The sequence below is a fragment of the Megalobrama amblycephala genome, linkage group LG14 (genome assembly GCF_018812025.1).
Source record: "Megalobrama amblycephala isolate DHTTF-2021 linkage group LG14, ASM1881202v1, whole genome shotgun sequence".
Classification (NCBI taxonomy): Eukaryota; Metazoa; Chordata; class Actinopteri; order Cypriniformes; family Xenocyprididae; genus Megalobrama; species Megalobrama amblycephala.
In genome coordinates this window covers 43,268,729-43,296,724 of record NC_063057.1, presented here as the reverse complement: position 1 = coordinate 43,296,724, position 27,996 = coordinate 43,268,729, and the positions used below count along the sequence as shown (strand labels likewise).

At 37.5% G+C, this 27,996-nt stretch overlaps 1 protein-coding gene and 1 long non-coding RNA gene across 6 annotated transcripts in view; one reads left to right on the top strand and one right to left on the bottom strand.

Annotated features, from left to right (window-relative positions):
* Positions 1-15,207, bottom strand: part of ptprb (protein tyrosine phosphatase receptor type b) — a 49,837-nt gene extending 34,630 nt beyond the window's left edge. Inside the window, exons 1-4 of the mRNA XM_048156425.1 lie at positions 14,648-15,207; positions 14,215-14,503; positions 2,393-2,656; positions 71-334 (exon numbers count right to left, since the gene is read on the bottom strand). Of these exons, the coding sequence (XP_048012382.1) occupies positions 71-334; positions 2,393-2,656; positions 14,215-14,503; positions 14,648-14,701 (871 nt within the window). The 5' untranslated portion in view covers positions 14,702-15,207. The remainder of the gene's footprint in view (positions 1-70; positions 335-2,392; positions 2,657-14,214; positions 14,504-14,647) is intronic.
* Positions 100-27,893, top strand: LOC125245744. Of its 5 annotated transcripts, none has more exons than XR_007179603.1 (4): positions 24,588-24,909; positions 25,087-25,219; positions 27,578-27,669; positions 27,777-27,893. It is a non-coding gene; the product is annotated as an uncharacterized LOC125245744 (long non-coding RNA). The 5 variants fall into 5 exon arrangements; XR_007179602.1 differs by having other exon boundaries at positions 24,590-24,909; positions 27,578-27,662; XR_007179605.1 differs by lacking the exon at positions 24,588-24,909 and adding an exon at positions 100-217 and having other exon boundaries at positions 27,578-27,893.
* Positions 27,894-27,996: the final 103 nt, after the last annotated feature.

Here is a 27,996-nt window from a genome sequence, read left to right as displayed (position 1 = left end):
ACAATATTGAATGATTCTTAGAGCATTTACAGCATAAAATGAACTGATTTATCCAGCAACTTGTACTAACCAGTTTTTCCTGTGATCCATGTCTTATTAGAAAGTGTTCCACTCCTGGTGCTGACTGATACCTGGTAGCTCTTTCCAGGACTCAGACTGTCAAACATCACATCTGTACTACTAGGGGACAGGTCTTTCTCAAAAGAGTTTGAACCAGGTAATGTCAGATTGACAAGGTAACTGTCCACATCACCCGAGGCTTTATCCCACAGAACCCTGAGGGTGTTCTGGTTGCCATTGTTCTCCACTCTGAGGTTAGAGATAGCAGCTGGGACTGTACAGGAAGAGGGAGAAATCAGTCACATTACTCACTAATGATGTTAAATGGTTAGTTCACCCAAAAATGAAAATTATGTCATTAATGACTCACCCTCATGTCGTTCCAAACCAGTAAGACCGAACCCGTAATGCTGAATAAAGTCGTAGTTTTTGTTATTTTTGGACCAAAATGTATTTTCGATGCTTCAAAAACTTCTAACTAACCCACTGATGTCACATGGACTACTTTGATGATGTTTCTATTACCTTTCTGGACATGGACAGTCTACTGTACATACACTTTCAATGGAGGGACAGAAAGTTCTCGGACTAAATCTAAAATATCTTAAACTGTGTTCCAAAGATGAACGGAGGTCTTACGTGTGTGGAACGACATGAAGGTGAGTCATTAATGACATAATTTTCATTTTTGGGTGAACTAACCCTTTAAAATGCCTGTTTAAAGTAAAAAAAAAAAAAAAAATTGTTTTAGGTTTTAAATTTAGTTTTGATTCAGTTATTTTACAAAGTCTATTTGTTTAGTTTCAGTTTTTCAATTTTCAATTATGGTTTTATTTTTTTATTTTTGTCTATCAGTGTGTTTTAATTTATATTTGTATTTCTTTTCCATTAACACACATGGGTAAATTACTTGGCAGGGGACAACTTTGTGTATTGCTGTTTAAATTATTCCTTATTCAGTTCAGATTATACACGCATCTGGTTCAGTACATGGTAGGTATATTTAAAATAATGTAGACTTTTTACTGGTAACATAAGACATTTGGCATTATCAGGACCCACATATATTCCACCATTGCATTATTATACATTATATTCAACATTATATATAGTAATTTAATGTAGTACTGACACTAAACTTGTAAACTCTGTAAACTTGAATTTTTTCTCACACAGAAATTTTCATTTTGGGGGATCTATGCACAATGCATATTGTCACTATCCATAATACAATATTGTTGCATTTTTGTATTGTGATATATTGTGTTACCTAGTGACATTGAGCTTAACGCCTCCATACTCCGTTTGCAGTGCATATGGGGTGCATATTTTTTTGATATGCGCTGCTCACGCGCCGCTCACACTTGAAATCGGTGTGAAACGGCCATAAGCCTCGTTAAGACTATCAGTATAAATCCAATTTTTGTGTAAATCTGATCGAAATCCAGTCAGATTTAGCAAGTGTGAACTACAAAAAAATTACATGAAATGTAATATTTACAAATCTGTTTCGAGCTACGTTCATATGTGGTTTGAAATCCTATTCAAATCGCATTTCTGGAAATCCATTTCAGTCTGACTGCTCAGATCGGATTTCGCATGGTTGACTTTCTAACGCCCTGTAAAATATAAACATCAGATGTGTTTTTATAGGAAACATGCTGAAAGTCACTGCAGACACAAGGTAGTGTTGTTGAAAAGTGCTGAACAAGCAGAAAATGACAAAATATAACGGAGAAATGTTTTGTAGCATGGCGGCTACACATTGTTGTAAATAAGACAACATCTTTATTGCAAACCCCTCCATGTTGTGGATTTTGTTGTTTTGGCATATACCTATAAACTAAACATCATTGCCATAAAAACCAATGCAGATACAGTATTTCGAAAAACGAAAGAGCAGCGTGGGACACACAAATTGGATCTGAGCAGTTGCAATACACAATGTGGACAGTCAATATTTTTAGATCAGATTCCAATTGGATACACAAATAATCAGATTTGAACTGACAGTGTGAATGTAGCCTTAGTCCATCAAATAAGGCACACAAATTCACTAAATTTAGGAATTTATAATTAATGCAGCATGTTTTATGACTGAGACAGCATGACATAATGTAACATAGCACAAGGAGAAGTGACCTTTCAGTACTCAAAACAGGAAAGGGTGTTAACATATCTGCTTAAAATATAGCAGAGGAATTCATACAGGCACAGATATATGAGCACAACCGACACACACACTCACAAAGAGAGTTGAAGGAAACATTTTAGTGTCTGTACTGTCAAATTTGTTAATCAATTTATTACTTGATGATCTAATACAAAATACCTGTTTGTGCTTGTCTAGACACTGAATTCTGTAGCTCTCCGAACTCTGTAATGATAGTGATGTTGTAGAGTCGTCCAGAAATAAGCCCTTTTATTGTATAAGAGGTGGTCGTGTTCACAACTGTTGCATTCCAGATTGAACCCATGCCATTGCTGTCTATGAGCATGATTCGATATCCCTCTATTTTGCCTGGACCAGGCTGCCATGAAACTTCCAGGCTGTTCACATCCCCAGAAACCCTGAGATTTTCCACTGCTGAAGGTCCTAACCAAAAGACATAAAATACAGTCAATCATGTGAAACAATTAATATAAAAAAGAAAAAATATATATAATTAATATATATATATATATATATATATATATATATATATATACACACACACACACACACACACACACACACGTGCACATATACAAAACGAATTCCGGAAATGTTGGTACGTTTCTTAAATTTGAATAAAATGAAAACTAAAAGACTTTCAAATCACATGAGCCAATATTTTATTCCCAATAGAACATAGATAACATAACAAATGTTTAAACTGAGAAATTTTACACTTTTATCCACTAAAAGAGCTCATTTCAAATTTGATGCCTGCTACAGGTCTCAAAAAAGGTGACAGAGGGGCAACAAATGGCTGAAAAAGCAAGAAATTTTGAAATGATTCAGCTGGGAGAACATCTAACAACTAATTAAATTAATTGATATCAGGTCTGTAACATGATTAGCTATAAAAGGGATGTCTTAGAGAGGCAGAGTTTCTCAGAAGTAAATATGGGCAGAGGCTCTCCAATCTGTGAAAGAGTGCATAAAAAGATTGTGGAATACTTTAAAAACAATGTTCCTCAACGCAGGGGTGCCAATAGCAATTTTGGGCCCTATGAAAGAATTTGAGGTTGGGGCCCCTACCACACCAAACATACAAGTCAACCTAGCTATCCAAAATCTTTGTCTGCAATTTAATAATAATAACCTATTACATTTGCTATTGTTTTTGACCACTAGGTATCAGTGTTTAGTCAGAGACCTCCCATGGCTGTAGCTAGCACTAGCAGATGATTTATTATGCAAATGTAAATGTAATAGTAAAATACAGTAATCAAATATTCATATTCATACATTCTTAAACAAAACCAATTGTTTCAAGAAGTTCAAAAATTCAAGAAGGTCCATATTCTAAAGCTCTAACTTGTACTCGGCCTTAAAATAACATAGTTGTTGTAATTGTTAACTATAGCATTTGTTACAATAAGGATACAATTACAGGTAAAAAATCTATTCCTTTAACAGATTATCTATCATAAATTCTACAACTAATCAAAATTTGCCACAATAAATACAACAGAATGTGATAAATTCTAGTAAATGTGGTCTTCATAAGTTTAAAAAGCTTGCAGGATGATGTTTCCCCTCTTTTCATCAGTCATTTTAGTGGCTGTTTTAGATCATGTTCGACTTTCTCTGTAGCGTTTTACTATCCTCAATGGAATCCAAATGAGTTGCACATTTTATCATCAGCGTTGCATAGGAATGGCTTGTGCAAATATTAACAATTTTGGAGCGTGCTGGTGAACGCGCTGACGGTGATTCGCGCCCCACCCATGCAAAATTAAACAATTGGGCTTCAGTCACAGTCATATTGCGCAGACAATTGATCTGTTCAGTTCGTAAAGCTTATAAAAGCTCTGAACGCGCGACGTACAATTAATAGTGTGGTGATTCTACGTTTCGGTGTGGGCGTTCAGAGTACCGGCAACATGTGACAAGTGCCAGTGCGCGAGAAGTGCTGGTACTGTGTACTTCGAGCACTGACTCTTACTACTAATAAAACTGATCTCTGGGGGCCCTGTGAAGTGTGTGGGCCCTTAGAATCGTCATAACTTTCCCCCCTTTAGCGGCTCCCCTGCCTCAACGTCAAATTGCAAAGGCTTTGCAAATCTCATCATCTACAGTGCATAACATCATCAAAAGATTCAGAGAAACTGGAGAAATCTCTGTGTGTAAGGGACAAGCCTAAAGACCTTTATTGGATGCCCGTGGTCTTCGGGCCATCAGATGACACTGCATCACTCCACTTTTTACTTTTTACTCCACTTCATTTGTGATGAGTAATGCAATTACAAATTACATTTTTCATGGCAGCTAACTTTTTCTGCAGCAGTTTATTTTTGCTGTAAAGAAGTGATATCGCCATCTAAGGGCATTGAAGGTACTATATCTTGTGCATTTTGCCTTTACTCAACCAAAAATTGTCAATACGGATACTTTACATTAATGTGAGTGGATTAGTAGGTAGTTGCTGATCGCAGATGTTTTATTTATTAGATGAGGAAATGACTGCAGCAAGTGATGGATGGATTTGAAAACGGTAAAACTCAACTGTTTAACTCTAGGGGAGTGGAGTGTTCCTTTAACATTGTTTTATTTATCCGTCATATTGACAAGACCATTTTGAAGGATATCGGTTTACTTATGGCATTTCTGTGCACTTGAGCTCAACTGAGACTTGAGAGTTTGTAGACGTTTAAAAAGAAATCAAGTTTAAACGTTTGTAGACAATTAAACTTGATTTCTCATCTTACAAATCAAATTTTTTTATTTTCAATGGTATGTCTCTCAGGACTAGTGCATCTCTGAGCTTACATTCAGCATGAGTAAAATCAGATACTTTAAGGGGCGGTTTCCTGGACAGATATTAAGCCTAGTCCTAGAATAAAATGGCCCTTTAAACCAGAATAACAGAAATCTGCTTTCTCTGTCATGGTTTAAAATAGTCATAGACTTAGTCTAGTCCAGAGTTTAATAAGCTGATTTCCTGGAGGAAGACTAGAGCTACTCCAGGACTAAATTGAGGCTTAAATTTAACCTACCAGGAGGCAGATTTAACTTCAGATTAACGTTGTCTTTCAAAGAAGACTCATGTATTGTTGTTCACTTTATTTAAACAATTTATTTTGATTTAACACCATTGTTTCAAATGTGATTGCTTCATGTTAAATTGACTTGAAATGGTTACTAGAACTCACTTGATGTTTTCATTTTGAAATAACGTTTCAGTCAAGTAACCCAATCAAACAGGACTTTCACTTCCCATCATGCTTTGCACCAGGCTGAAGTGGGAGAGTAAATGTTGAAAAAGTGTTATTTTATGCATTTTTTTAGAAAGATGAGAATATGGAGAGACTTCTTACTTTTTAATGTTCTATTATGTAAATGTTTTTGTTATATTAATGTTTTTTGGAGATTACCGTTGTGGTGAAGTGTTGAGCTTGTGCTTGGGTTGAGGACCTGCTAACAAAACTTTTAAATAATATAATGAAGCAACCACTATGATAGTGCTTTGGATTAAACCAGTATCATTTCTAGACTGCCAATACCAATTATCACATGTGTAAATAGTTATTTAAAGGACAAAACAAAAGCATTAATAATCATATGGGGCCTGTTGTTCAAAAAGTTTAATCTGGATCAGAATGATCTGGATTTGGAAATCCCATGTTTTGCTATCCAGGATCAGGTAATCCATCTTACTTTTGTGTTGGTTTTTCAAAGAAAAATTGGATTGGATCACCATGATCCAGATACACACTTTTCCAGATTACCAAATCTGGATTACCAGTGCTCTACGGAGCCCCTAAAGGGACATGATGATAGAAAGAATATGGGTTTTGAATTAAATATAATATATTTGTTGGATATTTACAGCTGTTTGGGGATTGTTTTATGGCACCAACATTTTTTACTTTACAGTAGGTTACCGAAGGGCTAAATATGTAGGTTAATGTCTACTTCTAATTTATTTAACAGTTAAACTAATCAAGAGCAAAATAAAAAAATGTGTATGTATATTACATGATATAAATGTTGTATTTTTTGACCAGTTTTAAAGTTTTACTACATTTTCCTCCTGGAATCCACCTTTAAATCCTACCCCCTGTTGGGATCAGGATAATCCTGTTTTTTGGATCAAAGTTATCCAAATCCTACTGACAAGTTTTGAACAACACAAACTGAAGGTTTGATCCAGATTAAAACTAGGATTGGATTTTGTGATCTATTCTGATTTCAGAATCCTTTTTTCCTTTTGAACAACCCATTTTCAAGATTTGATCCAATCCGAAAGCCGGAATCCGATCGATTACTTTTGAACAACTGGCCCATGATTATTATATAGAATTCTAAATTTAAATCTAAATTTAAAATTTAAATCTATTTAAAAAGAATTCCTTACAAACAGATTTCGAGGCATTTCTCTTCTTCTTTTTTTTTGCTTGTGTTTTTGTTTGTATTTGCTTTTTTTGCTTGTATTTTGCTTGCTTTAAAATAAATGTCTCTTGTTTAGTTAAGTTTTTATTGGAGTCTTTTTTGCTGCCATTGTTTTCCTTGGATTTGCTTCTCAGTTCCATGCAGTTTTAAGCTTTTCTTGGTTCATTCCATGTTTTACAGGCAACCTCTCTCATGCTAATTCAGATTTGCACAGTTGGTTTTAAATGAATCTGGTTTATTTTAATTCAGGACTCCATATTCCAGGTTTTATTAATCTGTACTTAATCTGTTCAGAAAGCCATTTTTGAAACCATGATTAACTATTCTGGATTAAGGCCTATCCTGGCTTAATTTAAACCCTGTCTGGGAAACTGCCCTAAAGACTTTTACTCAAGTCGTATTGGAATTGGTTACTTGTAATTTGTAGTGGAGTCATTTTCGATGTAAGGTATCAGTACTTTTACTCAAGTATGGTTTTCAGGTACTCTTACACTTCTGGTCTACACACCAAAAAGACACAAAATCAGTTTGTGGTCTCTTTGGATTTTGTTGCCTCAGACAGACATTATCATAACGGTCCTTCTAATATGGCAGTGCTGTTATGTAGAAAGGAAAGGTGTGGACACAGTGGGTCCTGCTGTGAATAATTAGCACTGGAATGTCTAACAACCTATATGTGAAAACACGATAGTGCTGCTGATTGCTTTTTTAAGAAAGCTCTTCCTGATGAGGTTTTGTTGAAAGTGTATTGTGAGAGAACAGGATAAGAAACCTTTAAGCCTGAAGGTCACATTCAGGCAACCTCTTCTAATGACTTTTTTCCATTCTCTTTCTCCTTAAGAACCATATGTGTGTGTGTGTGTTAACTAACAAAATGCAATATTAAATAACTAAAATAGAAAACGAAAATAGCACCCCAACCATTGTCTTTTGTTTTAATTATGGAAATCTGTACACAAGGAGCTTCTGTCTAGTATACCTTAAGATATTAATTTGCAAATTTACAGGTACATATTTGGACCACCTAAAATACATTTTTCTCAGAACCTCAAGTTTCTAAGCCATTTTGCCAATTACTTAGTGTCACAGTAGCACTTTAATTTGTATGTAATTTTTACACACTTGCTTTGATATTTTGTTCTTAAATGCAATTATAAGTATAACCTACGTATCCACATAAATTTGGGGGCCACTATAAGTTATATAAGTGTCACTGTAATCAGACTGACCTCTGAGAGCTAATGCGTCTTTGTATATATTAGAACAAAAGAACAATGAGCCGGATGGGAGGGGAGAACAGTCTGAAAGAATTGACCTACAGTCAAACTCCTGTTTTGGAGTTTAGCCCAGATGCATATACACAGCACATTATCAGCACAATCCAACCTTTCCTCATATTTAGAGAAGCTTTTGATACTTGGCCATTTGGATTTACCAGGCACATAGCTCTAGATTTACATAATCTGTGAACACGCATTTTAAAGTTCTTTCACGTAGTATCAGTGAAATGTCCAATATATTTTTCTTCATTGTTGTTTACTGTTTGATCGAAATTTGATAATTAAACAATATCACGCAATCAAGCATTTTTGTTCTGATTATCAGCTGTGATTTAGTAATACAGATACAATCAACCACAGATACAAGCACTGATATTCAGAGCATGATTACGACAAGCGAGTTATTCCTTTTAGACAATAAACTAGACTAATAAATAAGAAGTTAATATTGAGTAACTTACATTTTAGACAGAATATTACCAGAATATTGCCTATATTTGCTTCAGTAAAGAAAATAGTTCCAAGCGTCAGTTACTTAATGATATCTATTCCACCTTATGATGCAATGTACAGCATTGTTCTCATAAAGAAGCATTTAAAGGACAAAGGTGTATCAATAATACCTTCACTGTGTAACAAAATCCAAATTTTAATGGACTACTGAATTTCTCCAATGTTTCAATGCAGACAAATGTGCCAAGACATTTTGAAGAGCCTTTCTTGGCTAGATTTAAGGGTGTGGTGTTTAAACCTGGGAAATATTTCTGAAAGCAGATCATGCAACATACTTGGATACTTAAGTACCAACTTGTTCTATAAACATAACCTCCTCTGGAGCAGGGTTAATTTACTTCAGAGGTTTGGAGTGCTGCAGGGATGAAGAATTTTTGTTGGCAAAGACCCAGAAAATTGATTTCATTGATTTCAGTCAATGGATTTTTGGTTAAATGGCTGAAATACACTCTGTGGTTAACATTTTATTCTACGACCAAATCTATCAGTATACTCTTGTGATTTTTTTTTTTAAAGCTTTTACGTGTCTTGAAAAAGGAGGTTGTTAATGAGTTCCTAAATGTGACTGCAGAGGTTGTCGGGGATAGGTAAACTTATCTACAATCTGCTCATGCAAACTTGCAAACAATCTATTTATTGAGGGCTTTTCACAATACACAAAAGGCAGCTACAGAAAATCACGATGTTACTGTTTATAACATCTTATCTTCATGCATTATAGTTGCATTTAACAGATTAGAGGTGGTTGATAGTATAGTTTACATTTTGTGACGATACAAGCAATCAAGCAGTTGAGATAATGTATTTTACATACTATATATCGTCGTACATGAGTATACTGGATGTATGCGGATAAAGTTTGATACAAATATATATCCAGCTTGTATATATCGAGCCAAGATTTGCTATAGTGTATATTGTTTTTAGGGCTGTGAATTTAACGTGTTAATTAAATTATTTAATTATGGAAAAAATAACGCCTTAAAATTTTTAGCGCATTAAACACACTTGCCCCGCCCCCAGACCTACATAGGTCATCTGACATTTCATACAGTTAACTGATGATGAATATGATGCAGGGCAACTCACTGCGTGATATAGCCTATAGAATGCAGTTAGAATGACCGTAAAATTCGAGATAAGAAAGGCAAAAGGTGATTTGATTTGAACCCTTTAAAGCGTACAACAACACTGGTAAGATAAGAATGTTCACTGCTAAATTCAAACGTGCTTTCACGCTTTGGCTGGCGCTAAGCCAGAAATGGACATGCTCAGTGATTTTCATATCACAACTATTTGGTGTTTTCAACCACATAAAGTGTATTTTAAGTTTCATTTAAATAGGCTACGAGCCAAAAAATACATTTTGTGAAATACAGAATGATGTGTATGCATAATAACAGGCTAATCCTATCTTCAATTAAAATCTGATGATGTGTTTTATATCAGATACACATTGTGCAGTTAACTATGAAGTTTACTCTTTTGTATTTCGGGAGAAATTGGTGAATTTAGGCTTTAATCTGACCCATCGCACATTATAAATCAATTGGCATGATTTAAATGACAAAACACATTCAAATATTTGAAAACAGGCGCCATTTATGTTTCTGCCGGTTGGTGCCACACACCATAACCGAACATGCACATCTTCTATCTGAGCCAGAGTAGGGCCATGAGGAAACTATTTTTGAGAGCACGTGACTTTTGTGGCGAGATTCGTGCTGCACATTAAATTGATGCACTCTCACGTTAATGTATAACATTAATGCATACTCGACATGCGTTGTTATAAAATGCCATAGTAACTTCATCAAGTGAACTATAAAAATGTATACAGCGGAATATGCTGGGATGTAGGAAACTAAGTACAGTTGGCAGGGGCACCTCGGCAGAGCAGGCTTGGTGGTGGAGGCTACGGCAAGTCTATCATCCAGAGACCACTGAATGGGACTGATGACAATATTAAGCTGCAGAATGGTTTCAGGATTCTCTGGAATTTCTTCTGGAAAGTAGAAATGGGACAAGGCATCTGCTTACACATTTTTCATCCCTGGACGATAGTAGATGGACCACTCAAACTGTGTGAAAAAGAGGGCCCATCTTGCCTGTCTAGGGATAAGCCCCTTTGGCTTCTCAGAGATACACTCAGTTTCTGTGGTTGGTGAGTACCAGGAATGGATGACGGGCCCTCTCCAGCCAATGCCGCCACTTTAATCTGATAGTGAGCAGTTCTTTTGCCCTAAAGAAGAGGGTGTATGGATGGAGTCGGGAAGGTTTCCCCTGCTGATGAGACAAGACGTTCCCCATGCTGGTCATAGAAGCATCCACTTCAACCACAAAAGATTTATCTGGATCAGGATGAACTAAGAGGGGAGCAGCAGTGAAGGCTCGTTTAAGGTGCTGGAAGGTGTGAGTGGCTTCTTGGGTATAGAAGCCACCCACGCAACAGTTCTAACAGTTCCAAAGCAGCTGGGATAAGGGGAGGCAGGTAATGAAATTGATGGTGATTTTGTTTAGTAAACGATGCAAGGCTACAAACCTCTGTCCTTTTTGGCCACAAAGAAAAAAACTGGAAGCAGTATGGGAAGTGGACGGGCAGATGTAGCCTTGCTGGAAGGCCTCTTCCACATACTCCTCCATGGCCTTTTGCTCTGGCAGGGAGAGTGGATAAATCTTTCCACCATGCACTGACTCAGTGTGTATGAGGTCAATAGCACAGTCCCATGGTCGATGCGAGGGCAACTGGTAGGCTTGTTTGGGGCAGAAGACATCTTCATAGTAGGAGTAACAGGAGGCAATGCTGTTCCATGGGGCTTTCAATGGAGGTGGAGTTGATAGAGACAGTCAGGAGTTGGCCAGGGCAGAGCAGGTGGCCAGGGCAGAGCAAGCAGATCAGGTGGCCAGGGAGGAGCAGGCAGAGCAGGTGGCCATGGTGGTGGTGGAGACCACTTCTGCTGAGCCAACAAGACTGGAGAACTTAAAATGTCCCTCCTGGCTGAGACAAAACAGGCTGAGAGTGGAGGCAAGAAGTTCATAAACGTGGTCATGTCCGTGGTCATGTCATGACAAGCAGGGAGTTCTGACAAACAGGGAGTTCTGACAAGCAGGGAGTTCTGAGTTGGCCTCCATGGCCATAGCAGAGCTGTCAGGGGAGTTCAGAAATAGCCTTTGCAGCCGTAGTAGATGTCGCCACCTCGGGGGAATCAGGAGAGGTGTGTGCAGCCTAAACACACAATAGCAACTGCCATCACAGGGAGCGCAGACGAAAGTGGCAGTAACTCTGGGACCACTTTATTAGGATGCGCTAAGGCTGCTGGGCTTGAGAGCACTGGACTGGGGATGCCGGCCGCTCGCGCCGACATCAGTGGTGGATCTGCTACACTGGAAATCAGTCTAAAATGCATTGGGCCTGCCGTTGTAGCTTCAGGTGTGGGGGACGTGACCACTGGAAACTCTGGCGTGGCGGCCATGATGGCTGGAGACTCTGGGGTGGCAGCCATGACGGCTGAGGACTCTGCTGTGGCAGCAGCCATGATGGCTGGAGACTCTGGTGTGGCAACCATGACAGCTGGAGTCTGAGGTGGACCAAGCTCATTCGGAGCTTGGGTTGTATAGCCCCCTACCCCCAAAAAATGTTTAGGGTCACTGTGTGAAGTTTTGGATTACACTCTCCAGGTGAGCGGGTCCCCCTTCACTGTTAGTGAAGTGGAGGAGGACCCCCTCACCTGGAGGGTGTAATTCAAAAATTCACACAGCAATGCTCGAGGACCATTATTGCCAACTTTTGTGCATAATGGTTCACTGAGTCCAGAGCAAAAGAAAGAAATCCAATTATAGTCCGGGAAATGAGTGTTGCATGCAAGGTCCAGGAACTCACAAATGTGGTCCTCAAGAGAAATGGCAAAGTAGTATCAAACAAACCCCTGCTAGATCCATTTTAGGTCAGTCAATCTGTAATGATGCTGGAGCTGAAAAGATGGCAGGCGAGGTGGATCTATGTGCAAAGGGACAAAAGGAACACCAAGAGCACAGGGAACAGAACCACGAACAGCAAACATCATATGACAAAGCACAAGAGAAACACAAGGGCTATTTAAACACAAGGGCAAACAAGCTTAACAAGATAATGATACACACCTGGGTAAGACTAATCAACAGGGAAAACTACAAAGAACCAGCGCCTGAAATGGGCAGGTACACGCCGGTACACAGTACCGGCACTTCTCTGTTTTTACCTTTAGCTTAATGCCAGCTTTCCTTGCGTACCGGCATTTCCGACATGTTGCATGTACAGAAGCCCGCCACTCCCTCCCTTCTTCAGGAGCGCAATTTGAACTAAGCATTAGGATTACCCAAACTATTTTTCCACTTCAAGCACTGAACAGAACTACAACATGGCACTTAAGACAGGAAGTAAGACAAAAGTCCCAAAACCCACACAGAGCACATGTGACACTGGCACTGCATCATCTTTTATTTTCGGTCTCTCTGAAAAGCCTGCGTCAAACAGTGTCTTTGTTTAAAAATTAATCTACTGTAAAAATGAAGCAAACAAATGAACAGTGTCTGGACATGTGATCTGACTGGGAATAAATAAAAAGTTCATCCGTGCTTTCTTGATGTTATAATCACAAGGAAGGCAATGCAAAGACTGTGTTTTTCCACAACTTGCCAGATCAAACATCCTGTAATTCTCAGAGGCATCTGTAACATTTCTTTTTGCTGGAGTAATTCTCCTGTGTTTGAGTCTGTCTTGTATTTACTACTTTATGGCATGTGTGAATCTGTGGATATGATTGAAAAATGGAAAAATCCTATTGGCTTTGTTTATTGAGGGAACCAGGGTGATGTTAACTTTCAAGTTGGCCTACAAAAAACGTCATCAGTGCAGAACTCTATGCAGTGCACGTGTACCCAATTGGTGGGACACCATTTATTTATTTATTTTGCAACGGGAGGTTTTCTATATAATGTATTTATGTAAAAAATTATACACGTGATACATCTCACCTTACAACAAACGTGGAGGCAAAATGCTAAACATAAACAATAAACTTAATTTATACATATTAATCTTCCTTTTTAATTTATATATTATATCAAACAACTATTATACAAATAACATAAGTTCACAGTAATAAAAAAAAGATTAAATAAAAAAAAGATAAAAAAAAGTCCCACTTTATAAGTGTCTTTAACTAGTATGTTCTAACATTTAAATTAATTATTTGATAGTATGCACTTTTGTGTACATACATATTTTTACATTCTACTTATATTTAAAAATACCTGCATATAATTACAGCTGTAATTAATGTGTGTTGTCACAATCAAGCAAAAGAAGACGAAAGTATGGTCCATGGCTGTTTTTGAGCACAAATTATGATGTTTAAATGTATGGCTTATTAAGTGTTCAAATTCAATGTTCAAAATTCAAAGTTCAAAGTTCAAAAATGCAATGATGAAGCTGTTAGAAATGAAATCTAAACTATAATGGAAAAAGTCTTGACAAATATTATAATAGCACTTTTTCTCATTTAAAGTCACCAGTGCTTTGTCTTTATTTTATCTAATCTCTATAGTTCATAAGTATTGTCACTTAGTGAAAAAACATCACACAACACACTGGAGCCCAAACGCTGATGAGTCAAACATGCAAGTATAATAATTACTGTTTAGAGGTTTGTTCAGTGAGAAACAGCAATAGTGATTCTTGACTATCAGACTGAAAATTATGCAAAGAAGCAAAATTCTTACTAGTTGGCAGGGAGAGATTGTGTTGAGTCTGTTGGTTTTCACCAAACTTTGCTGTTATATCCAGGTGATGCCATGTCCCAGGATCTAAATTTTCAGTTTTGCATTCAAAATGTGAGGAATGTTCCTGGTCTTGATGACAATCTTTAGAGTCATTGTGTCTCTCCCTGACAGAAACTGTATATTGGCATTTCACATCTTCATTATCCAGCATGATTTGTATTGAGTCTGTGGTAGAAATTGTTTTCACAACTTTGATGCTACATTCCCATGTGTCTGCCACCATGGTATTCTGAAAAAAAAGTTGGAAATACTTTTACTGGATAGATAAAATAGCATGCAGAAGTCACATACTGAAAAGTATCTTTGTAAGAAATCAAGTTCAGTTTTTACAAGAGGACTATTATTATTATTTCATATGTTAATTAAGACTTACCAATATTCCACATGCTACCCAAACAGCTACATGAATGGCTTTACTTCCCAGCATTGTTATTGATGGTTTTTAGATGTTTTTGTTTAATACACTGAATTCCAGTTGGAAAAGGCACATCATTCCTTGGTGTATAATCCAGGAGTTCTTTTAAAAGAATTTTCTGCAAAATCCCGTCTGGAGGACCTCTGTGGGAACTGCTCACTTTCACTCATTAGCCCACAACAATCAGGAACGTGTGAAGGAAAACAATTCTGTCTCTAAAGGATATCCTCAATCAAACGTCTACAGAAGCTTTGTTTTTGGTAGTTCAGTGGAGACGTGTTGTACAGTCTGTCTGATGGCAATCTTTTCCCTAAAAAAAAAATAACTTTACTAGACTAGTTAATAATAATAATAATAAAAAAGTTTCTTCAACATAAACCATCCACTAGAAGCTTGTTAGGTCATAAATGCCTGTGAACTGGAACTTTTGCTGGAACAATAGATGTCAATGACTTTGGGCTCCATGAACACTCAATACAGCCCAGCCCCACTTCCTTCCTGTGTCCTCAGTGCTCCTGCAGAAGGATGTGTTGAAAAGAAAAATCATCTACTAATAGGCTTGTAAACGTTCTTCCATCAAGAGAATTACATAAACTATTTTGTAGCACTTTATTTTAGTGTCCTTGTTACGTATGAATAATTATGCATAATTACATGCAACTAACCCTAAATCAGTTACACTTTATTTTACAGTATGTGTAGTTACAGTGTACTTACAGAATACTTACTCCAGAAAGTACTGTAATATGAAGTAACTACATGGGTTAAGGTTAGGTTTAGGGGTAGGTTCAGGGTTAGAACCTAGTTATAACCCAGTTATTGTAATTCCTATAATTCCTATAAAAAATAAATAAAAAAAAACATCTAAAACAAACCTTAACCATAACCCTAGTTATATAGTATATACATGTTGTTAATTAATATTACTCACTACTTAAATGTAAAGTTAAACTTGTAATAAAGTGTAACCATGATATTCAATGATATTCATTTTCAAGATCATTTGTTAATTATAGATGTCTGAATGTAAAAAAAAAAGAAAAGTCTTAAACCATTTTAGGAGGCATGTTGGGTCCGACATCAAGAACAATGCAGCTTTGGCAGACATATCAAAGTAAGTCCATTGTATGTATTTATGACTGAGCCTTTGAAGGTACAATGCAGGGTTGAATTTGATTATACAACCTCATCTGAGTGGGGTTGTATAATCCAAAAATGGTGTTTTATTGGAAGGTGCAAAAATATTTACAGTGCAGGAGAAAACAATAGATAAAAAAAAAAACTGGACATAAAGAAAACAAAACAGCAACAATGTGCTAATTTTGGCTAAACCAGATAGCCCAAGTTCACAACACTGCTCAGTATGTGATTTCTCTGAGTCCACAATCAGAACTGAATGCATTCAGCAAGCAAGCCTATTTATATGCTGAAGTCCCACCTACAAGGCATACCATCATATCAAACCAACTAAAAAGTTTATAACTATGAAATTAAATAATATAAACACCCAACACAACACTTAAACCTTCCAAACAGCTAATACAACAACCATTAACAGAGAGAGTTTATCAGCAAATTATATGGAAAAACTGCTGTTCTTAAAATCCCCCCCTCTGACATCACACCAAAATGGTAGCTTCCACAGGAAGTGATTCCACAGGGACTGCTTTAAAAAGCAGTTTTACCTAGTGATGGGAAACCGAGGCTTTCTGAAGTATTTGAGGCTTTCATCAAATTGTGCAGAAAAACGGTTCATTACTTGAAGCTTTTAACACAGTGCGCATTAGTGACATCTGGTGGTCAGACTTGTTTTCTCCACCATATCTAAAACATCGCAGAGCAGATATGGTTTGAAAAAGCATGTGACCAAAGCTTCAGAAGTCCGTGACTGAATCACTCTTGTCTTGAATCAGTTCTATCTGATGTAATGTCATCTAAATTAATTTGTGACAATGAGACCACCACTCGTGTTATGTGTAACCTGGTCAACGGATTAACATATTGATCAATAATACAAAATATACAATTACAATTATGTGATCATAATTGATGCGAGTAGTTGAAAAAATATTTTGGGTGAGCTGTTTAACCCTTATGTTCTGTTCGGGGTCTCTGAGACCCCAGCAATAAAACATAAATGCATTTTCCTTTTATGCATCAGCTGAAGCGCCAATTTTATCAAACCAGCTGTCTCGACTTTCCGATACTGCATGATGTTCGAAGCTTCAGACGTGATCAATCACGTGGTATTGTCATTTCGATAGAAGCATCGGTACAGTGTGTGATACAATAGTGCTTTAAAAACTGTGTCGGAGCATCGAAGCCCCGGTATCAACCGTCCCATCACTAGTTTTACATAGATTATGGGTTTGGTTACACAGAGTGTGGTCCAGGAAGTTTAACTGCAACAAGGTTCGTGGAAAATTTGTGTAAAAATAAAAGTAAATATTACATGAATAATTGTGTGTTCTGGCATTTTGTTATTCTAGACAAATAGTGGCAAACTTTAAGAAAACAAACTAAATAGAGTTGTAAACTAGAACAAAACACAGCAGTAACAAACTTAGAAGAAACAAAACAAAAACTCAGATGTAACAAAAAAAAAAAGATGTACATTTTGCAGTGAAATGGTTGTATGTTTGTAAGTCCAAGTTTATAGAGTCAACAGGTTAACCTGTGACATTTTTCAGACACCTGAGAGTGTCCCAGAGAGGTAATCTGCTGTACAGTTTTGTGACCCAGTTTTGTACAAAATTTCAAATTCAAATGGCTGGATGGTTAAAAACCATCTGGTGATACGGGCATTTGTGTCCCTCATACGGCCCAACCAGGCTAATGCCCTGTGATCAGTCTCAAGTTTGAATTTGCGTTCCACCTGGTAGTATCTTAAAGAGTCTAATGCCCATTTAATTGCCAGGCACTTTTTCTCAACTGTAGAATTCCTGGATTCACGTGAAAGGAGCTTTCTGCTGATGTTGGCAATTGGTTGGAGCTGCCCTTGACCTTCCTGAAGTAGTACATCCCCAATGCCATGCTCAGAAACATCTGTCTGCACGGTAAAAGTCTTTTCAAAGTCTGGACTCTGTAAAACAGGCTCTGTGCATAAGGAGTCCTTTGGGTCCTGGATAGCCTTCTCACAGTCATGAGTCCAGTTAACTTTATTCGGCTTGTCTTTTTTAGTTAAATCAGTAAGGGTAAAGGCTCATTCAGAGAAGTTGGGGATAAAATGCCTGTACCATTCCACAAGTCCTAGGAAAGAATGGACCTGTTTCTTGGTCACCGGCTGTTCTGCATTCTTGATGGCCTTCACTTTCCCCACCCGTGGACATATTACACCATGACCCAGCACATACACTAGGTATTGTGTCTCAGTCCTAGCTAGGGTGCATTTGTCTGGGCGGATGGTTAGACCAGCATTCTTAATTCTCAACAGCACATCCTTCAGATGACCCAGACACTCCTGCCAATTTTGACTGAAAATTATGTCAAGTATGCAGCAGCAAACTTCTCAGACCCACGGAGGATCTGGTCCATCATCCTTTGGAAGGTAACTGGAGCTCCATGAAGCCCAAAGGGAAGGACACAGAACTGAAATATTCAAAGGGTGTTTTAAATGCAGTTATCTCCTTACTCTCTGGACTTAGTGGGACCTGCCAATATCCTTTGCATAGTGTGGTGAGATACTTTGCTCTTCCAGCAATACATTACTCGTCCACCCTTGGCATGCGATAGGGGTCAAATTTGCTCACACTATTGAGCTTGTGGAAGTCCAGACAGAATCAAAGACTGCCATCCTTCTTAGGCACTAGAACAATTAGATTGCTCCATTCACTGATTGAAGGTTTGATCACACCAAGACTCTGCATGGTCTCCAACTCTTCCTTCATAACTGGTAGAAGTCTCTCTGCGAGCCGGTATACTGGCTGACGAATGGGTTTGGGATCTTTGAGAGTGATGTGATGGTGGATCATGCCTGTTCTGCCAGGTGTCTCCATAAAAGTTGGGCTGGGAGGCACTGTAGAAGTTCCTGCCTTTGTCCCTCTTCCAGGTGCTCAAGGTTCAGCTGACTGTTGCCCTGACGACCAGGCAGGTATTGTTCCTCCATTTCCTCCTCTCCCTCCATGGATCCCACAATCAAGGCTGTTGCTGTTCCAACTACTTCCTCCTAACAGCAACAGGGCGTTAAATAATGGCGCAAATACAAGTAAATTGACGTGCACAAACATTAGTAAATCGTGTTGCGTGATTCATTTAAATACTCTGCTCCCATAAAAGAACGCTATAAAATTGAATGTAATTTCATTTAATGAGATTCAGGTAAACTACTTGAAATAACACAGATTTTCTCAGAATGTCATGCTGTCTGCCCTCCAGAAGAGCTGAAGAGCCTTTTGGCCCCAGGAGAAATGGACAATCACATGCTTTCGTCTAAACGCTCTTGTGCACCAAAAGACACCACCCTGCCCTATGTGAGGCTCGAACTCAGATCTTTCAGATTATGAGACTGATGCGCTGCCTAACTTCGAATCCAGCTAAAGACAACTTTTTGTAATATTTTTAATTTCATTAAATAAACAATTTTTTGAACGCATACTGTTCCAAGTTTAATAAAATATACATATGTACTTTGTTGTCTTATATTGTCTTATATGATATTCTTTCATATAAAATATACCAATGGAACTGTGTTATTGTTATTTAGTATTTGTTGTATTATTGTACTGATTAAGTATTTTTTAGGTTACATTCAAACAAGACACTTGCAAATCTGTTATTTGTAATGATGCAACCCATACAATAGTAACTAATATACTGAAAAATGTCTGTCACAGGAATAACAAAATGTACAAATTATCTTTTTATACACAAGTGTTATATTGTTGCAGTTTACTGATGAAATATAGTGTTATACGTAATTAAAAGTCAAAAAGCAATCACTTGCCAATTTGTTTTTATTTTACAATCATGCCAAAAGAACAGCAATGAATATTAAATTGAATAAAATGTTAAATAAGAAGTTTTCAAAATCAAATTAAAAGGTGAATAAAATGTTAAATAAGTTTTTTTAAAATAACAAGTTTAATGAAAAGTTAAAGGGATAGTTCACCCAAAAATGAAAATTTGATGTTTATCTGCTTACCCCCCAGCGCATCCAAGATGTAGGTGTCTTTGTTTCTTCAGTTGAACACAAATGATGATTTTTAACTGCAACTGCTGCCGTCTGTCAGTGGTATAATGCAAGTCAGCGGGAACTAGGACTATAAGAGTAAATAAAACACGACAGACAAATCCAAATTAAACCCTGCGGCTCGTGATGACACATTGATGTCTTAAGACACGAAACGATAGGTTTGTGTGAGAAACCGAACAGTATTTATATCATTTTTTACCTCTAATACACCACTATGTTCAGCGAGACATCACTGCCTTTGTCAGAGCGCGATCCTGCTTTTTCTGTCTGTTGTTATACCAATTATTCAGGGTGTTCTGGTTAACCTCCACCAGCTGCAGTGATGTTCCTCCCATCACCAAACCATTTCCAAGAACAAGCTGTCTAATCCTTCTATAGTCTTGGAGGATCAGAGACCATCTTGACAGGGTACCCTTGCCTTTTCTTTTGGGGCTGTTTGATGCATAATTCCATAATTCTGTTATTTTCCTGTTTATCACGGTAAAGCTGCTTTGACACATCTGTATAGTACAAAAAACTGTAAAAAAAAGAAAAAATAAATGACTTTAGGCTGTACTTTTAAATGTAAAATATGTGGAAAGTCTGGATTTAAAGCACTGGATGTTAATTCGACACTGTTTGAAATATTCTAGTTCATTTGAAAGACAAAAGAGTGGTACTTACCATCTCTCTATCATCGTCATCATCATCATAATCCTGAACAGCATCCTCTGGCTCTGAGGGGAGAGCTGAGATAGATGCTTCAGAGGGAACAGGTTGGACAGCAATCCCTGAAGGTCCAGGTGATGGAGACTATATGAGGCCATGTGTGGGGTCAGGGACGAGTGAAGGGGATGAGGAGCCCAGGATAGAGTTGGCACTGCTGGTGACCAGGGTGGAAGAACCCAGTGTCAGAGTGGAGGAGGGTGGTGAAGGAACAGTCTCCGGATCTGTAATGGTGTGACCCTCGCTGATGTCACAGGAGCCCTCATCTTCATCCCGCTCCTCCACACTGAGGTCATCAATAAGCTCTGCAGCCTGCTCAGAGTATGGATTCATGTCCTGCAGTGCCTGACCAGTCTGCTGGAACAGATACTGCACTCCAATGAGCTCACCTGAAATAAAAACAATAAACACAATTAAATACATTAATGATTGAGAAACGTACAAATAAATATTTCTCAAAAGCCTGATAATCATATTTGATATTTACATGCAACATTAATTTTCTAAGTAAGTAAACTTAAGATGTTTTAGTCCAGTAAATGTTCATCAAACATTACTAACAATATAAAAGTTACTCTAAAAACTTTCTAAAAATCAATAATGATTTCGCAGCAAATGACACATGAAGCACGATGTAACGGATGGGACGGGACAACGGAGTTGGAGATCCACATGCAGGCTTTATTAATATGAGCGTAGTCGTACAGGCAGAGGTCAAACAATAGCAAACAGATACAAGAGGGCAAGGCAAAAGAGTAATCCAAAACACAGACAAAGGTCAAGACAGGCAGCAAACGATCATCATACAAGGAATCAGTCCAGGGTCAAAAACACAGGCTAGACAGAACAAGGAACAGATGGAAATACACGGAAAACAAGGCAGAAACAATACTCAGCAATGTGTGAGTGTTAGAGTACAGTTTATAAAGTGTCACTGATGGGAAACAGGTGTGATTGCATGATTGGTTCCTAGGTGGGGGATTGTGGGAAATGGAGTCCATATAACCAAGTAGATTAACACAGACCCAGGGCACACATAACACACGAGCTGAAGGTGGACGTTTGTACAATTATAATAATAATATAATATATTATATTATAATATAATATCAATCAGTCAACAGAGGGCATGTTTTCAGAAGTTTTGGTCATGTTGATAATTTAGAGGCCTTTAGAAATTTGCATATCAAATATGATACAGTAGACTTTATATGGTTAACTCTAATATATAGACTGAGATTACACAAATTGCAAATTCATTAACAATAACAAATTCTCTTACTAGTGTAACATGTAGGGGGACAAAACGTGGGGACTACTTTCCTGCCAAACAGCTTATCATAATTGCCGTTCACACAGTGAACACGTTCTCCTGTGTAGCTGCGCAAATGCTGATGGCTCCGATGACAGGGAAGCAGCGTCCCAGTCCTGGTTCCACCTGTGTAGACCCTCCAGCAGATAAATCTGAAAGTTCAGCATGTTGGCACTGGTCCCTGTAAATAGACACAGTGTTTAGGGTATGCTCTCTCTTTACACATGCACAGTGTGTGTAACCAAGACATACCTGGGATGAAACGGTTCAGGTGTAAATGAAGAGAGACTCGAGAGAAGTGGAGCCTCCGGCACATCTGAACCTGGTTTTCAGCTTGATCTTGCCCACCTCAGTGCAGCAGCCACAGTCCGCATACAAAACAGCAGGTGGATCCACACCAGCTTGCTGGTACCTTTTCAGCACACTTATGAGCACCTGACCAAACTCATTGCCAACAGAGATAAGCCAGAGACCCTTTCCCCTCGCTGTCCCAGCCAGCTTCTTAGTGATCTGCGGTGGATGACAGGAAGCATGCAGTGTAATGAAACATCACACCATGTAGATTATGATACTCATGCTCTGATAATAATATAATTGCAAACAGCATAAATTAACAAAAATCCACTGCTAACCTTTTTAGTGGAATCCATCTTTAAGACTGATCCATATGTAGATGTTATCCTTGCATGGTTTTCATCCAGCCTTGTCAGGATGTCTTGGCTGTATACTGTGAGCAGCCACTTGCAGCTTGGCACCACTGTAGGCTCTGGAGGTTCCTGGAATTTTACTGGCAACACCCCGGGTCGATTGAGGAAGTCCACACATTGGGTGGTGTACCGGGCCAGACGCTGCAGCCACTCCTCACTGTGGTTCTCACGCAGTTGTTTGATGACCCGTGTGGGACTGTTGCCTTGTCCACGCTCACGCAGGAGCCAAATGACCCGCTCACGCAGGAGCCAAATGACCTGCTCACGCAGGAGCCAAATGTATGATCACAGGCATACCTTAGGAAAAGCAAAATCCACACATTAATATATTTTACATATTTGATTTGTAAAGTATTTGCAAAAATATGTGATGATGGGCTATCAGCTGGATGTGGAATGAGAATGCACTTACTTCCGCGTGAGTATGACCCGAGCGATGGCCCAGATCCAGCTGTTGCAGGACAGTCAGACTCCAGGACACATGCGAGGCTTTACACTTGGTACAGATGAGGTACATGTTGAGGTACATGTTCTTGGTACATGTTGTACATCCTATCGATGTCCAGAACCTGCCGTGCCCTTTTGTGCAGACCGCCTCCTGTCAGTTGATGCTGTCCACAGGCGGGATTGGGACAGAGAACCTTGACCCTCCACAGCTTGTATGGCATCCACAGCAAAAGCGCATGATAAAAAAAAAAAATCTGTCTGGAGCTGGAGCCTGATTGTATGTAAGAGCTGGCTGTGGTGGGTAATACCAGAGCTGTAGGTTGTCACAAAGCTGTGGTTTTCCCTTGGGCCCCATTTTTTAAAAGCCTGCTGGCAATCCACTTGTGATCCTCTGGTGGCAAGGTCTCCGACCACAAATGATGAAGTCGAACTGCACCCCAAAGGAGCAGTCTGTAAAGGAAAAAGACAAAACATTTAGTGTAGCAAGGTCATTTGTTTAATAAGAGCTTTATTTCTCCAAGACTACCCTCACAAAAAATTATTATGGTAATTATGGGTTTCACCTAAATACTGTTGGTATAACAGTGATTATTGCTACAATAAAACTGGTAACTTTGTATTAACCACTACTGTCATCCAAAAAGGAATGAAATTACATATTCTTAAAGCCAGTGTCATATGTAAAACATCAACAGCAGAAAAGCTTCGCTTCTGTCATTTTACTAACAATATCTCTTTATTTTTTAAATATTTTAAACATCTGAATGTTAACAACCATAAATTGTTTATAATTCCTTAAATATAATATCAAGTTGATCCTTAGAGGAGTCAAGCACAGATATTATGACTTTACTTTGTTGTTGTTTTTCAGCTTGAAAGTGTTTTAGAAGCTACTGGTTATCACCATCAAAATATCAGGGAAATAGGATAAAATTGATACATTTGTTCTATTTTTAGAAATTTGTCAGCTGCTAGCGCTATTTTGTGTGACTAGTGAGTTGTGGCAGTTAATATGCAAATTCAATTACCTTTTTAGACCAACAGAATTTGAAATTACTTACCGAGACAATACTGCAAGACTCTTGCGGACTGGTGACATCTAGAGTGGTTCTTGGGACAAAGGCTGGAGCTCCAGGTCTGTACAGTCTTGTGTCTGTACAATCATGCAGTGAAATATAAAATATGTTATATATATAACAAGAGAAACAGTCAAACATAACTGTCCAATAATTTTAACTCATCCTAGATTAAATTATATAGTACTGTTCAAAAGTCTGGTGGCAGTAAGATTTTTTGTTTTTGAAAGAAGATTAAAATACAGTCAAAAGCCTGAATACTGGGAAATAATATTGCAATTTTAAAATTGCTGATTATTTTAATCTGTTTTCAAATGTATTTAATACATCATTGCTGAATAAAAGTGTCAATTTCTGTTTAAAAAAATACTGACCCCACCAACCTTTGAGCAGTAGTGTATATAAAATCTGTTTAATTAAACATTATATATTACTGTATAGTATTGCTCTTACTTCATTATGGTTGTGTTGCCCTTTAAGAAATTTAACTTTTAAATATCTGCGTTATTGTTGTTGGTTCATATTCTCAGGTAAAATAAGAAGTTCATAATTACTTTTCTGTTTTATCTACCTCAATTTTAAAAATTAATATTATTTGTTAGGTGATGATGTCACTGCCTGTTTAGTCACTTCCTGTGAGTCCTTCATGGTTCTTCCTGAAAACAATGAGACAGTCATGGTGTGCTCTCATTAACAATCCATTGCATCCACTGTAATCCATCATAGAGGCAATGCCATAAATTCATCTATGTGACGTTAGACATGTTAAAGATTATATATTTGTAAGGATTTTGTTAAAAAGATGTTTGATAAGTTGTTAAAAACAAGCTAACTGTGATGCTTATAGCCATTATAGCTACTACTACAGCGTGAACAGCTGTGATTGTTTGTTAGATATTTATAATTGTATGATTAATCAAGACATAGACATTTAATATTATTGTATTGTTTTATTACAGTTTTCACGGCAACACGTCAATGACAAAGAGTGACAGTAAATGATCAACCTTATTACGACTCTAACTAAACACCAAGTTAAACCGTAGCCAATGAAGACAGAGTTTCAACACACTGCACGATAACACTACAATGGTAAGATTTCCTGGAATATGTTTCTAAAAAGTTCACAGTAGTGGAGTGTGTCTTCATAGAATGCAATGTGGATTGTGCCAGTATACTTACAGAGACAGTGGTGCTTGGTATTGGGGCACTGGACACTGCTGCGCTGGGTTGGTCATCAACCTGAGATGGTCTCCTAGCCACACTTAGATTTGGCTTTGCTGCAGCAATGTGGGACCCATCAAATCTTGGCTTGGTAAACTAAAATAGGGTGTGTTGTAACAGCACAATAACAAAAAATATAATTACATTTTTGGTAAATGAGAAAATATCTATTATGCCTTGTTGAAAATTTCTAAATATCTATTAACTATAACTAAAGGAAATGCTTTCTTGCTGTTCTTTTTTTGTACATTTTTTTTGCGTGTGTCTTACCACCCCTGTTACTTACACAGATTGAAATAAGCACAGTTAGAATAGAAAAATGTGTGGGAAGACATTACTAGACTGTGAGTATATTGTAATAATGTAAATAATGTACTTTTTAAAAATGACATAAAATCAAAACTAGTTTGCACATTGTAAGAAAGCATTTATTACAGTTTTTTATGATTGCTTAAGCACAGTATTAAAAACAAGGCTCATTTTATCAAAACACTACACACAATTCACAGATCCACACACACAAATGGCAGAACACCACAGATCTTTTGCAAAATGAAACACTTCATTCAAAACTTTACATTAATTTAACAAAACCCAACTTTGACACCGTATGGAACACATGGTTTATACATTCTGATTCTGTTTGATTCATTTACACACTGCTGTGCTCAATCTTAAACACTTGTAACTTTTATACTTTTCTAATGATATAGTCTGGGTTTGATTTTTTTCAGAGATACTGTTAGAGTATAGTACATTACAGTTTTTTTTTTTAATTGCTTAAGCACAATTTTGAAAACAGGGCCTGGTTTTACAAATCCCTTCACACAATTAGCACAACACTACACCAAAGTAGCACAACACCTCAGATAATTTGCAAAATGGAACACTTTTGTCAAAACTATACAATGTCTTATAAAAACCTTATTTTGTTGTCATAACATAAACACAACCATCATATGGTCTGATTCTGTTTGAATCAGTTAAACATTCCTGTGCTCAACCTAAAACACTTTTAGCATTTACACAGAGAAACTGTAAAAAATAAATTCACCAACACCACGACACCAATTGTGCAAACTAATGAAAATATTTATTTCTTTTCATATACTCAAGTCAGTCAATACTGAACATTTCAACAAAACATTCATAAAACATTTTCCAGTTTTGATACATAACATTACTGAATGTACCATTGTACTGTAAGCTTCAGTAATACTCTAACATAAATTACATATCCATTTCGGTACCGAATAAAAAAAAAAAAAAAACCTAAAAAAACACAGGGCCTCGTCAACATCTAAGGCTATATTTTCATTTGCAAAGCAACGTGGGAAGAATCTTTTGGAGTGACAAATCCACCCTTGTATGGATGCTGCTTCAATTTGATCACATGCTTCCTCCATAGCTTGAATGAGGACCATCTGGACACAGGGCCGGAGATCATAAACCTCAGCCATGCTGAGAAGAACTCCTCAATGGGGTTTAGGATGGGGGAGTATGGTGGAAGGTATTGAACTGTAAATTGTGGGTGTTGATGAAATCAGTTTTGGACCAGAGCAGAACGATGGAAATCTACATTGTCCCAGACGACAATGTATTGCATCTGGTCCCTTTGGTTTGCTGCTGTGATAATATTGTGTAATCTGTCTAGAAAATGTAAGAATGAGGTCAGTGTTGTAAGGACCCAAGTTGGCATGGCGGTGGAGGACCCTATTCTGTGTAATGGCAGCACAAAGGGTAATGTTACCCCCACGTTGCCCTGGTACATTTACAATAGCCTTGTCTTCCCCTTCTCACTGTTGTCAGGTTAAATCCAGCCTCATCAATGTATATGAGCATCCATTTGCAAAACTCTCTGAAATATCACATTGTGTAGATCAATATACTGTAGGTCTGCTATACAGTAAAATTACATGTACAGTAAAAAGGTTATGTGTGCAGTACACAATAATACAGTCAGTGAACAAAACGTACCACCACATATTCACGCCGCAGGACTTTCACCCTGTCTGAATTTCATTCAAATGGCACTTTATACAGTTGTTTCATCAGAACTTGATGTTTTTTAAGGATATGGGCTATTGTTGACAGAGAAATTCAAGCCCATATTGTCAATGATCACCAAATTTTCAATAATGTCCAACAGGTCTCTCTATGTCTGATTGCATTATTGGCCAAAACGAGGTTTATGACAAAACACCTAAGCATCATCTCTTGTCCTAGCTAGAAGATAGGAAGAAGGGAAGAAAGGGGAAAAGAAGAAAAGGAGAAGGGGAAGAAGAGAAAGAAAAAATGAAGAAAAGAAAGGGTGAAATGTGACGTTTACAGCTATTCCTTCCTTAGCATTTGAGTTGATCGACAACTTCTGGTTTCTTCATGTGGAAAAATTGCCCATTTATATTTATACTGTTTTATATTGCAGGTGCTCACCAAGACTGGGGTTCGAATCCAGCTAAAAACAACTTTTTGTAATGAATTAATTTTGTTTTAATTTCATTGAATGCATACTGTTCCCAGGTTAATAAAATATACAAATGTACTTTGTTGTGTTTTTTTTTTTTTTTTGATATTCTTTCATGAAAAATAAAATATTCCAATGGAACCGTGTTATTATTTAGTAATTGTCATATTATTGTACTAAA